Below are 19,147 nucleotides of genomic sequence, written 5' to 3'. Positions count from 1 at the left end.
GCAATGTGTTCAATCAAAAACGTGTTCTGTAATGGAGGCTTTTGAAATCCAATTCGCTAAGGCAGAAAGCTAAGTAAGGAATTTTGTCAGTCCGATTTCGGAAAGTCAAATATTTCGATTCTCGAGTCGATATTCTGCATACAAGGCATTCTACACAACGTCACCAAAAGTATCTTCGGTTATTTTGGCGGAATCGATTCATCTCCTAGGTTCGCCGTAGATATGCCCTCGAAAAATAAGTCTAGAAATCTCCCCGTGGCTGCTCGCCTCCTCTCTACGTAGAGTTTGATATCATATTTAAATCGCATGTTTTTGGTGCATACTACTGAGAGATTATGCAAGCAACAACTTGGAATAGATGTGAGGTGTAAGTGTCAAGCGGTACACACAATATATCAAACGATATAGAGTGCTTAATTGTAACCTTCTTTTTTGTTCGTTAAACAAAGTCAAAGTCAGCACTCAAGACGCGGTGACATGTATGCTTTCTAAAGGGTTCCATTTGGACATATCGCACTGAGTTGTGTTCGTAACTGAGGGTGTAGGTTTGGAGTTCCCTGCTCTGTAAAAGGTTATACAACCAGGCATAGGCGTTGTTTAAGCATGAGAGCATTAAAAATTAGTTTCATCCTTTCCATATATAGGACTCTCCATCTATTTGGGGGGAGGGGCACACCTTTGCTGTGTCGCCTAAAACTGCATTCGTTTCAGTCACGTGATCCATCCCGTGCAATAGCGCATGGCCAAAGATATGCACTGCTGAGCTATTCCCCTAGGAGAAAAACTAGAATCCCCCTTTAGTTTGGACTCATCAGAATAAACACGTCCTGACAGTATGGGGCCTATGAGCATAAATTCTAAAACTCCCGCGGCCGCTTATAACTAAACAAAAATTAGATTATAGCACGAAGGCTGACGAATATCTTCGTATAACGCTCCTAAGGGCTTACGTGGACCTGCAGTCCAGTAGTATTTCAAGCCGACACATCATTTCCCCTGTGCACAGGTGATGATAGCCATAATACAAATCAGAAGGTGAATGTGCACTAATAGAAGTTTTTAGTATGGTGGACAGTGGAGGGTTGCAACGCGTGTATAAATAAANAGCAAAAGGGAACTTATCGGATGTGGGAGTCCCTTGGTGAAAGTCCGGACGGCGGTAACGTGTTTTCTCCGCAGTTTGGCTGCTACACGTGTTCCATGATTGTCCGTGGACTTGGAGTGCTTGGGCTGACTCCTTGCTCCCTGCGCGCGCGCGAGTCTGTGTCCTGATTGGGTTCGGTTTCCCTTTATGTAGGTCCCAGTGCATGTACGTGGGTGCGTCGGCACATGAGTGGTCGCTACGCCGACTAGGCAATGCAGGCAGTCGATGTCCGATGAGTCAGCTTAATGCGGAGTGTTTGTGCTTATGAGAAAAAAGACAAGCCTTGCGATCCAGCCAGCGACTGTGAGTTGAACAGTCAAGAATGTGGGTGACTGGGTCGCTACACCCCTAAGCTGAGTGTGGGTTGGACCTGATGGACTGTGGCTCAGTTCACACTGGCCTAGGGCTGGACACGGATGCAGCGGCAGATATGCTAATAAACGTCTGTTGAAAGTTATTCTATCCACCAGCTTAGATGATTAATTCATATACAAGTGTATAATATATATTATATATACCAGAGTATCCACAATATTTTTTATCACCAGACGGTTCCTTGGTTCCTACCTTAAGGTTAAGCTGAACTAGCCTGTGATAATTGACTCCTTTGCTTCTAAAACCCTCTGGGTGCAACAAATCCCGTCGTCCATAAGCAAGATTTGTTTTAACTGACTGACAACTGACCAACCACTCTGAGTCCGACGAGATACATTGTCTTGCATCTACGAGTGACGCAAAATACCCTGAGATTTAACGTTTTTGTTATGCTCTCGGAAACAGTACGAGCGGGTTTTATGGCGTCGGGGATAGCGGTCATGGGAATATATATATATATATATATATAATGGGCATGGTCTGGGTCAACGTTCGTGTAGCATAACAGAGCTTAATCATTAGTATGGTGATGGTATGGTTAAGTGGGTTCCATATTTGCACCGCAGCCAGGGTACTTTAGGTAGCACAACGACCTCCACTGCATCTAAGTTCAACGCTCCTGAGAAACAACTGATAATCAGTAGACAGTTCATGAGGAACGCATCGTTATCATATCATTTTAAGTGTAAACTAAATATACAACCAAGAAATGTCTCTGATAAACCGAGATGTCCTACCTGCGCACTGAAGTGTCCAACTGCTGCATCCGTATCTGAACTCTCCGTGATTGATAAGAGAGATGTGCCTTTTTTGAGCAACAGCCACTGTTGTTTGATGTACAGGTAGACACTAAGATGAAGATCGGTTAGTAGGTCGACTGACAAGCTCTCAGGTAGGAGGTAGGCAGCCTGGAGGCAAACAGCTGCTGTTTACATGTTTGCCATTGAGAACTGAAGGCCATGCCAAAACTGGTATAGCTTGCTACAGCAGAGTCGTCTGAAGTCCGAAGTCGAGAACGTCCGAATAGCAAGAAAACTCAGCTACTGGATGTTCAACTGGATGCTCAGCTATTGAATGTTCAAAAATACGGTAAACGCCCATCGATAAAGTCTCCGAAGTCTTGTAAGAGAAGTGTGCTGGCCTGGTTGCCTAACATATAACACGTTATAAAGTATGACAGTGAGGTATGGAAAGCGGGCACAGAGTGGCAGATTTCGGATACTTCCTGTTTCTCAGGAGGCAGTTTATCTGTTCACCAAGCGTGGCAGTCGGCTTACAAACGTTGCGAATGCACGATCAGTGATCGCATTGCCAGATGTCAGAGGTACCTTGCAACCGATTATTAACCAAGAGTACCTGACGAATACGTCTGCAGGCGGAAGCAATATGAGAGTGACTACTATATGGGACAGAATAAACGTGGAGAGATAGCGATGGAAAAGGGTGCATGACACCAACAGTAGCATATTTTAATATATCCGTCCTGCTGTATGCAACGAATAAGGCCACCGGTTGATTTCCACATGGGGCGGCCCATGTGGCATAAATGCATTTTTGCACTTTTCAGTTTTTTGTAGGCTGAGCTACTGCACTGAGAACGACTAGGATCACAAGCCAGCAGAGGTCTTCACAGAAATCTAACTTTTAGGGGCGATTTTGTGCACCTGCTCCAGCACAAAATCTAAAAGGTTATGAGATTCTGTTTATTAGATTTGTGTCCGTTGGTCAACCTGATGGGAGAGTGAATGTGTAAACTACATGTACACTTGAATGTTTTATTGATTAATGCGAACCTCGACAACACAATACAGTTCACACTCAATGCAATGAGAACAACAGTGTTTTTATATTCATGAATATACACGTCTATGTCGAGTTAGAATAAAAATGCTGAATGCTGCCTTGTTTCGTCATAAAGTCGGTAAACCGGGTAGTTTAGATCCTCCAGCCACTCCTCCAAGTTAAAACCGAAATATTTCTCCCACATCCATGTACCAGACAAAGTGTATATGCTGATGGCATTTCCAGAAAGACTTTGTACTACACACTGCTTAAACGGAGAATCTCCTCTCCATTATGATGTATATCTCCAAATTGTACTTTCAGATTTCTAGAAATATCACTAAAAATAGCTCTTTTTATTATTTAAAATTATTGAATGTTTCTGGATATATTTCATTCCCAAATCTACCCACACGCATTTTTAGGTTATGCCCATATAGCTGTTTTGTGCCGTGCTTTCTTTCCTGAACAGAATGCGCACTGAACCCTGGTTACGTGAATTACAGGTTAAAAAACCCTCACTAGTCAAAACTCGTCTTTTTTGCATCTGCAAAGTCGAACAATTTGTGTTCTTTAGGTCCACATCATGAGTTGACATTTGTTCTAGGAAACCGTGAGTTCCCATGGCTGGTATATATATGTTGCGACGTGGAGTCAAATGATAGACGCTCTGATTTACATGGTTTTCTTCGAATGCACACCTTTAGCGAACATCCTTTGTAAAAGTTAGAAATGAAGTTGTGAATTTAGGATCAGAGAAAATGATAGCATAATAATGAATGAATCTTCCGGTAAGCATGTTAGTTCACCTGTTATGTACCTCGTGCTGAATGTTGAATTTGTGAAGATGAACAAGTAACGGTTTGTTTCACGCGTCTGACTTTCGCCGATCACATGTATAACTGTGCTCCACATATAGGACTTGATCACCAACTCCTGTGCATCGGTCATGGATTTGTGCAACCAGTTGTTGTTGTTGTTGTTGGCTTGTAGCACAGAAATTCCCAGGTGCACTGGTGAATGACCGATAGAAACTAACGAACATCTCTAGTAGTCAGCGGTTACCCGTTCCCAAATCTGGACTGCCAAATGCTCCATTAATTAGACGTACATCCCGACAAGGGTTATCTCGCTTCTATAGGTATAATCTCTTGCGCGTTCAGCAGCAACACTCATTACACGACAGGAGTTACGGACAAAATCCATCTTGTTCAGCACTATTTCATAAAAACCTACGTGAGATTCAGAGGGCAAACTTAAGATTATTTGAGACCGAAAAAACCAAGCTCCACTTTGTTTAGTTTCCGCAGAACTCTTCTTAGGTCCGTTGCCATCTATCTGTTACGGGGCAAAATAGTCAGCTGATTTATTGTGAACTATCCACGGTTGACTGAAGTCAGACAGTGTTTTGTATTCGAAATTTCGGCCCTATAGACTGAAAGCTACGCACAATAATACGCTTTGCTGGAAAATTGCCGTCAGTACTAGCCCCTCTGTTAATTGTCAAGAATGGGTAAATAGACCTACTTGTTAAAACACAAATCAGTCGCAAAATTATCGATCGGTTGTATGATTTCCGGTGGTTATGACTGGTTTCCCACTCAAAGGTCGTTTTTGTTCACGCTTGGGACGCTTCACTGGTCACAGAGTTCTATCAATCTTGAGCTGATTCAAATGGAGGAGACGATAAAGTCCACTGAATTTGGACTAGGAACGCCCGAATTTCCGGTACAATTTATTGTGCTTGTGGACTTTTACTCTGGCTCAAAGTTTTATATAACTTTCCGTGGAGAGCACAAAGTACCACCTTCAGGATGACAGTGATAGGCAAGTTTATTACAGGGACGTCTATTTTATCGAAATCAACCTCGATTAGGCATTAAAACAATAAATTTTTAGATAGCGTGGGCCATCTAAACTTTTACTGAGGTAACTCTATCAACGTAAGCTACAAAAATATTCGCCTGCACTTTCACTAGTTGGTTTTTGAATGCAGAACTACGGGACTGTTTATCGTCAGCTACCTCTGAGGCCTGGTGAGCCATTTCGAGTTTGCAATTCCAAGCTCTGTAAAGGATATGATTGGGTTTGCTGGTTCTCCCAAATAGAGATCCCTTACTTTGAACGGTCCAAGTTACCTTAGCTGGGATGATTCTTGTTGTAAGTAACCTCGTTTACCGACCGCACAGTAAAAGTTATTAATTGTCAGAAACAAACACGCCAGTGATATAACATCCTGACATCTATCTAAAGTTTTTACGAGCAACTATGCTGTGTTGAAGCACTATCTCCTGGTGCAAGAAGCGGACCATCATAAACAAGAGATTCAGCTGAGTCCCGTGTCAAAACCACATTCTTCTGCAAATGATAGCATTAGTTAAAGAATACCTCTCCACAAAGAGTGGCTATTTGTGACCACTGTTCACCACTGTGTGTGGTTGGTTTTGATAAATGTTTTTTATTCACTAGTCTGTCTGTTGATTTGCATGATTGGAATGGTCTATCATGCCACACCAGCATTAAAATATCGTACGTTCTACAGAAGCTGGCAGGCTTTAGCCTGCACAAGCATTTCTCTTTAAGTGGTCAGGCTAGCACGCTAGGCACTATTACGGATTTAGCAAGTTAACCCTGACATTGGGTCTTTTTCAATGTATCCATGGTGCTTTGATTAAAGAAGACATGTATGCTACGTCATATTCAGTAAAATTCATCCGCTCTCTCTCTCTGTTCTGGATAATCTAACCTAACTCCGACTTGGCAACGAAGTTACGCAGTTCTTGGTTTCCATGCAGTTGGTTTAACCTCTCGAATTCAACCACTGTCCTACTTCAAGACGCGGTGGTTTGATGTTGACGATTTATTATCGAACATTGCTCAGAAGTGATGCTTGCATATCGGTCCTATTAAAGAACTGTACTTTCTATAATTAACCACCATGAGAATCATCGCATTAAGTGCCTTAGGTCCACCTTTGCAAGCAAGATGTTTGCTCTGAAGTTTGAACCAACACAAGAGAGTAAATGGATAGCTTATTACATAAGTGGCTTCTCAACAAAGGGCAACCAGCGTGTAACTAGTGCGTTCTGTTTCTTATCGAACAAACAACCCAAGATAAACGACGCTTGAATTAATCCTCTACGGGCTAGGAAATATCAGTTTCGAGCAAGGTGAACACTACTTTTAGGTAGGGGGAAGTTTGAAACGATCTTCACCAACGCTGACTAATAGAATATAAATTGCCATCCCTGGAATAAATTCTTGTTGTAATCAAGCCACATGAATGGTTGAAATGGTCTCGGGAAAGATACTCGATAACTTACAAACGGGAGACTCTCTTTTGATTCACTCATGGACTACCACAGAATGTTCAATGGCCTTATGAGTAGCATGTTCCTTCATGATCCAAAACATGTTAAAAAACACTGCTAAGTTTCAAGCACCGTGCGGTTTTAATTTTGTGCTCCCCTGTAGACCACTGGAATTCTGAAGAGATCAAGCATTTCTACAACTAATAACGATATTTTAGACTTTTTGGATGGTTCAGTGGTTAGGAATAATCATCTTGTCCATCTTATTGGATTCATGCTCTTTACCAGTCACGTTAAATCAGATGTGAAAACTGCCAAAGCTCCAGTGATCTCAAAAGTTTAGAACATTGGGATGCATCGTAACCTTAAATTTCAACGTTGTCACCAAAGTAATCGATATGTTCGTGTATGGTCATATGTTGAGCTTTGGCAAAAAATGATGTCTTTTATCTTTCCAGTTTGATCATTAATATCCAACTTTGGTTCCCACCATGAGTAGTCATCTTTAGAAATGATGCTAGTCGTAAGCTGGATCATAGGCCAATGACCAAAAGTTATTCAAGTATGATACATACCTGTAATTAAAAGATGGAGCACTTTGAATCAACATGAACTAGATCAGACTACTTCTTACTGATACACGCTAAAACACTCATGGTAATATTCAATTAAGTAGTATTGAATTTCACACCAAGATTCCCTAGGTTTAGACGTAATATACTACTCATAAGATTTTCCGAAAACTCTTCCGCAACCCACGACAAAACAAACTTGGTATCCAAATGCGCGTATTTCGCTGATTCCTTAGGACTATTCTACTTTCATCTGAGTTGGTGCTGAACTCAGATATAGTCATGGCGAAGGCCGCAGTGGACAGTTTACTTCAATATCCTACTTAGCATTTCATTGAGTATCACCAGAGGGTGCCTGTCTGGTGAAAACACTTAATTCGTTTTTCTCATGTGTTTTCTGATAGTTAACGCCCATATGTGATAAATGTGTCCCGTTTGAATGTATAACGTGGAGGGCTTCTTCATGGGAAAATCATGCTACTTTCAAGCGATCCGAATACACGTGGGACTTCAGAAGGGTTAAGCAACTTTGATTTAAAACCGATTGGGTGTTTGAATCCAAATACGTCTTTAAAAAACAGAAGTAGCTAAGATTCTATAACACACGAGTGAGAATGGACAACTTGCTACAACTATGCAGGTATTTGTGTGAATGGTCACTTGTCGTAAGCTACAGTTGCCAGTTACTCGAAGGGAGAACACCAAGATTTCCCGTGGCTGAATCTCCAACACACGTATCACATGATAGTTCTTGTCTATGTTTTTCGATCCGCGTAGTAACTAGCAAATCAGTGTTCAGCCCAATCGGTGTAATTCACATTCGACATATTTCAAACCATAGTGAAAAATTTATCAATAACTATTAAAAGAAACCGATTTTCCACAGTAGCAGTTCGCGTACTGTAGGATGTTGTCCTTATCGCCCATTCATACAAAAACACAGATGCAAAGTCAAGTATTCCAGCAGTGGTCGCAAATGTTGTTGCAAAAGTGTGTTGCAGCGAAGCAATGATCGACTCGCCCGAATGATTCCCCACCTCGATGTCAGTGACAAACCTGGACAACGCAGTCGGTGTGTGTGGGTTTGTATCAAATTAGGAAAGCAGCGCGAAAGATTGGCTGTTTTCTTCTTGCTAAGATGACTGAGATAAAAGCTGTCTTGATAACTTACGTTAAATTTTCACGTTGGTATGGGGTGCTGATGAAAAGTGGTGCAAACCGTCGTTGCTTATTAGTCTGTAAGGCTCATTTAATGGTATTTCAAAAACATTTTGTCTGAATGTTCATTTCACCACTCTTCGCAGGTGTTTAGGAATTTGCAGTTCACTGGATCGTTATTCTAGGAAGTACAATAGTGAGAATGATTGGCAAGCGTTGACTGCATTCAACTTGTGTTCTTAATTTACGCTCCAATTCAGCTGGAATGGGCAAAAAAAATATCACTAACCTGGGTGGGCACCACATTTCAATAACTGACTCAAACGGACGGTAGTTCAAACGCTGTATTGTTAGATAAGGTCAAAAATACGTTAAAAGTTTATCCACTGGGGACATCCACAAACACTTGGGTGTGCAATCAACTATGTGATTCCCCACTAAATTTCAGAGCCTGTGTGTTGTGCACGAGACTGGTCTGGGTTCATCCGTGCCTCTCCGCTTTCTTTTCACTTGAAGGCATTCTGGTTTTATCACACCATATACAAACATGCCTCCTGTTAAATACACACAATTGCATACCAATTCGATTTTGACGAGAGACTCACCTGGAACCCAAGTGAATCTCTCGTTTATAATGTTCAAGTAGTACATACAGTTGACAGAAACTCGGGGGCTGCGCCCACCTTATAAGCTCCAGAAGGCTGAAACCGGTCGTGGGCTGTCGGAGAGTCTCTAGCAACCTTATGAGTAGTGTACTACTTCTATGCCTCCAGTTACTTTGAACCATGGAAGAGGATCCTCCTTGATAAGGATGTAGGGGTTGGGTCTACGTATTTGCCCTCGCCCCATTCTGCGAAAATTGGATGGCTGAACAAGGATAGCTGTATGCTGAACTGCTTCTGTTTATACTTTCTGCTGAAGTGGAAAAACACACGAGGAAGTCCAAGTGAGAGTGTTGTCAGATTTGCGGCTTCAGGGCACATGATTCAGAGGTTGACCACCAAACCACTCTAACTCGAGAGTGATGGGCGCTCAATTCTGGCTATCGAGCGCGAATTGTGCCAAATTTATTGATGTTCATATCCCCACAAATATGCTTGCGGATGCGAAAGTCGAAAACTTTACGATTACCTACCGGACATGATCACAGGTGCCTCATCAAAAAGTTTTCTCTTCGTGTTAAGTGATTTCGGTGCTTGGGTTGGCAAGAAATCAGAAACGCAAAAGAACGTACCGGGACCCTATGCCGCTCGACTTCGGTTTGCCAGTAGTGGACGTTCACTGATGAATTGTAAAACAAGGGAGCATTCTTTAACAAATAAATGACACTTGCCATGTGAACTCTTTAAAGTGGATGCGGGCATGTAATCAACAATATCATTCAGGGACAATAAAATCTCGGTGGTTTTCCGATCACAAAAGTGATGCGTGAGACCGACCAAAGTACGTATCACTCTCTGGTACATGCCAAAGTACGTATCGCACTAAAAAACGCCCCGTTCTGGACCAGGATGTGGGTAAACAGAAGAAGCAGGAATCTACATCGAAACTTCATGGTGCTTTAAAGCGAACGCCGGTAGGCAACCAAGTCCCAGGCAAACCCGAATTCCAGCTGGTTGAATGTGGGTACTTATCAAAGTTCCGATTAAAACTGAATCAGAAGGACTCATCAATATCTAACTTGATCCAAGAGAAGAATTAGGCGTTCGCAAAATTTAGGGACGCCAGAACCAAGCTTCAGTTCAAATAGAGCGAACAGTTCCAATTGTATGCGGATCCCCGTTATCAGAGATTTTCTTCTTGAACTCCATGAACCGAAAATCCTCACCTGAGAAAACACAACTAAACTGATGAAAGATGAACAAACCTGACCAACTCGTGGTGGTTTGGAACCATCACTTTTCAAAACTGCTCAAAGTTCCAAATGTTGGTCGGAGCTATTCAATCTTTCCACCCAAATATACAATGAATACCTACTTCAGTGAATTACCTAAGGTAGTAGAACTTCAAACGCTGCTAAAGGGAAGACAAGCATGACAGGATGGGGAGCTGTTGAAACTAAAAGGACGGACACTGAAGGAAGCAACTCTATACCAACTAAGCACAATCTGGGGATTGGAGGATATTTCACAAGTTTTCAATGACACGACAGTAATTCTTCTGGATAACTATAAAGAAAGTTAAAAATAAAACAATTAGCCTCTTGCGCATTGCAGACAGGGCTGTAGCTCGTATCCTATTTAACCGACTAGTTGCCAACATTATATATAAGAGCTTTCCTAAAGATCGATGTGGTCAAAGTGCAAATGAACTCGTCTTTCCAGCAACTAGAATTCCAAAAGAATATATCGCGGAAGGGACGAACCACACCGGTGATTGCTTGTGGAAATCACCAAAGCCTCCGCCTTGTTTACCACTGGATCATCCTAAGAAGATACTGCTGTCCGGAAACAGCCGTCGACCTACTCAAAACCTTTCAACCTCGGATAGAAGCTCGGGTGCATCCATGCGCAACTGCTTCTGTTGAGTTTGAAATCAGTGCTTATATGTATCTGCCCCAGTCGTGTTTAGATTCTGTTGGGTGGCCACCTGCGCAGGGGCGTTTTAGCAATTTGGAAAAGGTATAACAAGTCAATGCCTTCTAGGCGATAGCTAATTCATTTCTAAGCATTTCAAGGCCAAAACTCTGGTGGGTGACTCCAGCGTCCGTGTGCTGCTGTTGGCGAAAGGCTGTACTCATCATTGCATCCCGAAGTGGGAATACAGCAGTTGACCGTAGCTTTCGGCTCAGCCTGAATGTAGACATCTTTAAAATGCGCACCGTTGGGGCCTAGTCCAGTTCTTCAATAGGTGTTATCAAGTTCAGTCGAAATGCATCTTTAGGTTTGTTCCCAGGTTTGTTTGTGTGCCACACCACCAAATGAGAGATAGCCGCGGAAGTTTACTGTTTGTAATCTACAAGTACACATGATTCTCTAACAGCTACTATATATAATTTTCTTCCACTGTTCAGTGTATATCCTGTGAGTGGCATGGGACATCGTTGCGAATAATAGTGGGATTGTTGGTCATATCGATGTGCTTCCGTGTGTCACTAGGTAACTGAGTCCTGTTTCAGCTGCAAACCAGGTTGAAGCTTGTTTCGACGACCAAACAAAATCAACCTAAACTCGGCTTCTTACTTCACAACACTCAAAGTATACTTCTTTTTCAGTCGCTCATTATCCATTGAACCCATTGTCTAACATATAAAGTATAAATTCTTCAGCGTGAGCAGGCATCCACCGAGGCAGCTGACCAGTTTTGTCGACCTCATATCTTTGTCAAATTTCGCGGTGGGTCTCAGTCAAAATCTGAACAGCTTCCCCATTTAATCTCTCGGTCTAGTTGACCATTTCCTCTGCCTCCTTGTCGCTCGGACCACGATTTCCTACCCTATACCACCCTGAGATGTCAGTTCGTCTCCCATTTCCTAACCAGTAGTTGGCTTTCCGTCGTCTCAAGCCAATTAGGCCCTCAGTATTCCACTATTTCCCACCTGCAAAGGCCTGACGAACTAGCCGTCGTATTTCGACAAGATATCGATTAAGGGCCTTACCGAACCACCTCACGGACATCGTGTTGCATACACTTGATTTCAACTCTTCCGGTCAAGCCTTTAGCTTAACTTGTTTCACAGACCCAAGAGTACGAGGTTGGCGGAAGTTCTGTCCGGGCTAGCTTGACACCACAGTTTGCGGGAAACCAACGTGAATTCCTGCCTTGCTTAACACCAGCCTTTCGAAGTGCACATTGCACTCTGGGTTACCTTAACGGTTGAGTACAAGCCCATCGTTACCCTCAACTTTTCTATAGTCTCGACGTGCGTGAGTCGCGCTGTTAGTAGACATGATCGTAAAGGTGATTCATGCTATCTTCGAGGCCGTCAGTGCCGCATCAACTCAAACCTCTCCCACCCCCAATTCTATGGCGGGTATTGATACGATCTCATGCTCAGACACTCAGACCAAAACGGCCAATCCATGTCCTGATCTGGGTCATCGTGCCAGCACGACTATCAGCTGATCTCTTACAAAGGCGCAGTTCCCACTTGCCCGAAGCTCAGTGTGTATTGACCGAATCCCAGTGCACATTCTCTGGACCGTAGCATGAAACGGGGTAAATGCGCCGCCAGGGGTGCAGATTTGGGCAGTCGTGAGAGCATGCATTAAGGAGGATCGGGATTGTGGTTGATCAGCTTCCTTACTTCCATACTCTAACCGGTCGACGCTTTGTTTCAAGTTGGCCGTCTCATCAGAGTTCTCCCACGTGTGGTATCGCCACAAACTTGATCGGAGAATGGCATTGTTCGGCATATTCTGTTTGGGAATTTCGCTCGTTATGCAATAGCAGTTCGGTTTTAGCACGCAAACTACGCTTACAACCAGTTACCCTTAGGGATTCGCGCAGAATCTTAGAAACAGACTTTCTTGCATATGTCTGCTGCCAATAATGTAGGAAGTATTCATTACTTTTATGGTTTTGCTGGTCTCATATGGCTTGAATTTAACAAGACTGTGAACTCGCGCATGAGACTTGATTCCTAACGGAATGTTATGTTTATCAGAAACAGAAGGCTCTTTGTCACACACAGTTCCGCCAACCTCCCCCACCTCTTGTTTCTTCTGACTAGTGTTTCAAACAAGACAAATTCCAAAGTAAGCCTTCATTGATCAGTGGTCCCCAACATAACACCAATTTACCCAGGCTTGTATTTTTTCATCCACAACCTCCAGTCTCATGTGAACATGCAGCTAGCTTTGGAACATATTCCGTACTGCGAGAACTCACTCTTCGTTGTTCAGTTGCTTCAAAAGGGTCCAATAATTTCGTCAACAACAAGGAGCAGAAAACCACAAAAATGCTGGTGCGATTTATCACGAGTGGCACCCATCGCCTGAATAAATCATTAGGTAACATGCTTCTCAACATCAAAGCTCGTCTTATAGTTGTGACAAAGCACCCAATTTTTGTTCATATAATTCCAACCTTGAAAATGACAACCATGATTTTTTGAGTAACAAACAAAAATCATTGTTCTCGGAAAGGTTTGGGAATAATCGGTAGATAGGATGACTACGATGACCACAAGCGTTTTCCAAACGAGTAAGCAACAATCCTGCTCGACATAAATCATGACTGTCCACAGTATAATGTGCTGTGTAGTGTACGAAAAACTTTTCAAAAAGAGGCTCGAAAAGCATGTAGCCCGGGTTTCCTTTCATTTCTTTTGCTTGAAGAGTGTGATGGCATTATCTGTGAGTGTGCCCCAAAGATACCTAGTCACCCTCTCACATAAATGACTATGTGTCTACTTGCAAGTGCCAACAATCACACGGACTCCAAAAAATAGAGATCAAAATTCAAAACAGTTTCTTTTACACCCGTACTCCTGTTGACGCCATTGCCAAAGGGAAGTGGTGATGTCACCAGTGGGTGTGACATGTTCGATTGATGTCTCTTACTTAGAGGAATATCTAACTGCTAGCAAATAACGAAAAATATACGGGCGTTGAAAGGAGACGCAAAAGTTCGGACCTACTCAAGCTCTTGTGGGTGTTCGGAATATTTCTGGCAGACCATGTAACTCCCAACTTAACTAGCACCGACCTACATGAGCTTCGCTAACAACAGTCGCACTCCACCCAAAACACGGTCTCGAATATAATTCACTTGGTTACCTCAGCACTACTAAGGATGGCCAAAAGTGCACATCTGTTTTCCCTTAATTTTAATGATGTTGGCAGATGAATTTCGTTACAAGGGTTTTCCAATGAATGCACTGAGCCTTATGGACTCAAGTCGCATACTCTGCATGGTGTTCTCTTCCAAGGTGAGTACCCTAAAAACGTGGTGATTAGCATACAAGTTTAGAAGATGCACTTGGTGACCTGATGTGGTGATCCCCTGAGAGTCTCTACTTCGGAAAGTCTAAAAATGTGATGGTCGACAGCTTCCAATGACTTTAGTTTACCTTATTTAGGAACTTATTAGATGAACCCAAGCTACCAGGTTTAATAATGCCCGAATGCTCGAAATCCTTAGTAGGCAACAACTTCGCATCACCACATCCGCTAACCTCGACTGGTCTCCCCAAATCGAACCTACTTTTATGAAAATTCGGCATTCATTTTTCTGTGGTGCCAGATTAAAAAATTACCTGTTTTTCTTAAAATTATACGCTGATTTGTTTTTCCTCATGTCTCAGCATCCTTGAAACTAATTTCCGCCTGTTTTGTTCCCCGGACTCACGAGGGAAAAGTGCTGCATTACGGTGAGATCTCTGAACCAGTTCTTTAGGAGCAGTGGAATTTTAGAAGTAATCGAAGGTGTTTGGTAATCAGACACTTGTTCCTAATTTACAGAGGGAACGCTGATGAATATTCACACTTCGTTATCTCCGACACACTGTCTCAAGCTGTCCCTGACGCCTCCGGTACTTCGCAGATTTTTCGGGGTCATCGTCCTTCTCGAGTTCCTAATCCCTTAACTTACCTAGTATCCAGAGAACCCTGTGTGTTCGATAATCTTGTTATCTGAAATTTCTCCAGAAATCTGCCCCTCCATTCTAGCAATCATTTCTGAATTCTAGTTTGCATTATTCCAGTTGGTACAAATCTGCGAAACATAGTAGCACACAAGTAGTTGTTTGGTAACTGTTTGGTGAAAAAAACTTCAAGCAAATCTGTGGGAAAAGGGCTTTGGGCTGCCGACTCCTTACTGAACAGGACATTACATTAGTTTAGGCGTGTAATATACTCCTAATAGTAAGCGCATTAGAACCAAGACTGCATAGCAGATATTGGACCCGAATTTGGTGGGAAGCCAACAGAGGAGCGTGAAAAAACAGGCAATTATCAGATGACAAACAAAGACTTGGAAAGCGCTCCATCAAAATGACTGGTAGCGCAACTTATAGATCCCGAAAAACAGTAATACTTAGGTGTCAGTAATCACTGAGTGGTCAGACTAATAGGTGTGGCTGACAGACAAGATATTCTAAAGTGATGTAGCTGTTCCGAAGTAATGGAAATTACACCGGTTGTGTAGTTGACCTAAATATTTGTGATTGGACGAAACGAATTAATGCAATATGAGAGAAGACGAAAAGGAACCGCTGATCTCCTTCCTATTGTGGAGGCTAAATTTAGTCACAAATGTTTGTGTGCGGCGCATCACAAACTAGGTATAAGTTTTTTCTCACATTCCCCCCCCCCCATTTATTTCCCGTTGTTGAGAAAGGTTCATATTAGCAGCAACCTAAATAAACCTCAAACTTACTCATCTACGGGATTTATAAGTTGTCCCACCATAGCAGTCGATCCAATTTTGAGAAAAGTGGATGGATTTCATAAAGTAACGGCCAAGCGCATGTCAATTTAAACGTTTTGAAACATGTTTTGGACATACTTTCCTCTCTCCGGAAACTATGGTGTATCGTGCACTTCCTCATTGTGGAATTGCATAAATCAATAAGTAAGATGGCGGAGCGCATTAGTTAATGCTTAGAAGGATGACTGATGGAAATGACCATCTTATTAGTGTGTCATCTAGATTGTACACACAACTTATCGACGTTGGTCTCACTCACCATTAAAAGATACTGAACGGACAGAGAGAGTTGAGTTTGTTTTCCATGACATGTTGCTTGGGTTCGACGCCACCTAGTTAAAATTACTTGAAAAATTTAGTGGACCACACAGAGGAGGTGGAGGTGTTGATGAAAGAATTGGATACGTTTTGTTACAGTCCAACTTTGTGAAAACTGATAGTGGATATAATGGGCGACCATTTTGAAAACATTCTTGCGGGATGTTTCTGTGTAAAGCAATGCTTTAGGGTAAGCAAATGGATGGTCGCTTGGGTGACAGAAAAAACGGTAATAATGGTGCTAAAATATTTTGCTTGAGAAGCACACTGCCACGGAGCATCACAATTTAAAAGAGATGCGTGCCCTCTGGCGTCACGGAAGATTTTCAGCCAAGTGGTAAATTGAAGTAAGCAACCAAATCTATGCCCAGATGATTGTGGGGACGTACCGATTTTCTTCGTTCACACACCCATGGTGAACGACCTGCGCTTAATTTTCTGTCTTGCTTGTTGATTGACCGGACTTGTAAGTCGACACCCGTGACGCTCAGTTAGACCATACAATCTGCCGCACTAGTTTTGTGGATGAAACTTTGACAATAAGCCCTCATACAGTATCCAAACTTCCCAACCCAATTCTAGCAATCTTTCTATCTTTTGGCCATGTTTCACCAGTGACACAAATAGAGTTGGAAATATTATTGCAAGATATTCTATGGACAACGTTTCCTATTCTTTCGTGCCTATTTACTTTATGGACAACAATTTTTTGTACAAGATTAGACATTTTAACTTACGGTTGCACTTTTCCCTCGCCTTCCCTTTCAATATCGTTACCAGTTCTAGTCAAATCTTCGTCGCCTGTAGGCGTCTACCAATGATTTCCACTCACAACCATAACATCAGCCTTCGGATAAAAAAACAAGAGTGTTGTGTTTCATTCTAAGTGTCACTGATCCGAACCCGAGGTTTTCACTAAACAGACCATCGCATTACTGTGACGCTCGCAAACAGACAACATATGCCTTCGACTTCGTAATACGAAAACTCGGTTTCAATAAGGCTTTGCATTTCCTGGATTAACGAAACATTCGCGTTACGATTTAGTTATGGGTTGTGTTCAATGATGCATTTTCGACCTAGTTTGCCGTTTCATGAGCGAAAGAACAGTTAGTTTTCGTTTTCGAAAAAGTTTGGTGACAATCGATAGATGCATTGCTGGGCAACGTTTCGCTTTTGACACAAAACCTTCGTCAGGCCAAGTGACTAGGTTCCGAGGTTGGTCGGTATTTAAGGCGAAAGGAGAACCAATCAGCTAAGTCAAGCTAAATCTCTGTTGGGTGTCGGCCGAGGGATTTTAGTGTGGTGTGGTGGTTGAACAAGCGTTGGGTCGGTGGGGAAACCTACATGTGTTTGGGTCCAGCCTAGGTTCTAGCTCTTTTATTTCAGTTCACTTGATGGTCCCTCTTGAACGTCATCTGAACCTTCTGTCAGTCTGTGTAGGTGAGCTACTGCTCACTTGTGTAAGAGGGATGCTGTGATCTTTGATCGGTTGGGGTTTCCACCCCCACCCCCCGGTTTTTTTTCCAATGATCCTAAGTGGATTGACAACCACACCGTCACGTGTTAACTCGGCTTATCTAAGACCGCTTTCCATACACTCGCTAGCTCCACACCCTCGATTCTATTCACGCTGTGATGCTTAGTAATTTCCACCACCTCGGCTATCAGCCGCTGTGGTGTGAATCGCAGTCCCCGTCTTAAAAATTCCACATTCTCCAGACCTATTCTATGTCCTGTGTCTAAGGCATGTGCCGCCATCGCTGAGTCTTTGACCAGCGTTTGGTATTCTTCTGCATTGCTTGGTAGTTTCTTAATCCTTCTTTTATGCTCACCAATTCTGGTGTGCAATTCCCTGGCAGTTTGTCCTACTTGGGTAATCGACTCCTGGTTAAATGTTTCCGCTTTTGAGTTTTGGACAGGCCGATTCCACTTGGATTCACGTCCATATCTAAGCATTCTTGACATTTGCAGACGCGTTTTCAGTCAAAACTGACTAATGCTACTGAATAGAAGCAACAATCATGCACGATTTCAGGTTTAATATGACAAATTATTCCTTCCACTTTCAGGCAGAGCTTGCACACATCAAACTGGCTGCAGACCAGTTAGACGATCAAAGCGGAAAGGAGTCAAACCTGAGGTGTCAGCTGACTGCACACACGAACGCACTACAGGAACGCCAACTCAATCCGCCATCAGATCAGAGGACGTGAACAACACATACGTACTACCAGCTTGGTGCGCCACAGTTCCTTCCAGTGTTGAAAGGATCAAGGATGATAGTCTGAAGACAAGCTTACATTTGAATTCGGGCAAAGTATCCGCGACTTCCGGAAATAATGGTTTCAGCTTCCTACCAGACAGTATTCAGAGGGATTCGTATCCTTCCTCTAATTATTCATGCTCTTCCCAGCAACGTTCATCCAAAAACGTTCCAGGTGTCCGTCTAGGATCTTCCCAAAGCTGCTCGAATGAGGTGCCACAAAAAATTGTATCTCCAAAGCCGACTCTTATCACTCCGATCTCTGAGAAAGATTTAGTAGATAGCTGCCTTTCATCGACTTCTCCAGATTTGCATTATTTACACAAGCTGGCTCAAAATAGGTCACCATCCGCTGAAGAACTTTCGAAAGGCCTGTCCGAGTTGAAAGCTTTACAGCAGAGACGGATAAAAGGGACTGACCTCTCTATGTCATCACGCCTTGTCATACAAGAACTGATAACCCAACTTGAAAGTTCACTCCTCGATTCAGACTGCTCAAAATCAGTGCGTTTTACGGCCAACAGTCGAGCACGCCTAAAGCAACTTCTCGAAACTATCACTACTAACCAGATTTTCACAGTATATGGAAACAATCAAAAAGTAAATGACGGGAATGAAGAGGAAGAGAAGCACGATGATGGACCTTGTCAGACGCACACAGATAAGGCGAATCAACTAGTTTCGTCAGCTGTTGATGCCATTCTGTGTGCAGTGGGAAATGCGTGTTTAACGCATCCTGAATATATGGCTCTGCGGCAACACCTACTAAAACTGCTTGAAAAAAATCAGTCCGCAAACGCGAACACTCCCCTACAACCAGATAGATTCGCTTCCCCGTGACCTTTCAGAT

The 19,147-nt window shown here is 42.8% G+C and overlaps 1 protein-coding gene across 1 annotated transcript in view; it reads left to right on the top strand.

Annotated features, from left to right (window-relative positions):
- The window catches only part of T265_14608 (hypothetical protein), a gene marked incomplete at both ends in the record, with an annotated part of 35,597 nt that extends 16,463 nt beyond the window's left edge, over positions 1–19,134 (top strand). The window contains one exon of the mRNA XM_009174392.1: positions 18,104–19,134. Within this exon, the coding sequence (XP_009172656.1) occupies positions 18,104–19,134 (1,031 nt within the window). The remainder of the gene's footprint in view (positions 1–18,103) is intronic.
- Between the last annotated feature and the right edge of the window lie 13 nt (positions 19,135–19,147).

Source organism: Opisthorchis viverrini (assembly GCF_000715545.1).
Source record: "Opisthorchis viverrini unplaced genomic scaffold opera_v5_226, whole genome shotgun sequence".
NCBI classification, from domain to species: Eukaryota; Metazoa; Platyhelminthes; class Trematoda; order Opisthorchiida; family Opisthorchiidae; genus Opisthorchis; species Opisthorchis viverrini.
This window is presented reverse-complemented; position numbering and strand designations above follow the sequence as displayed.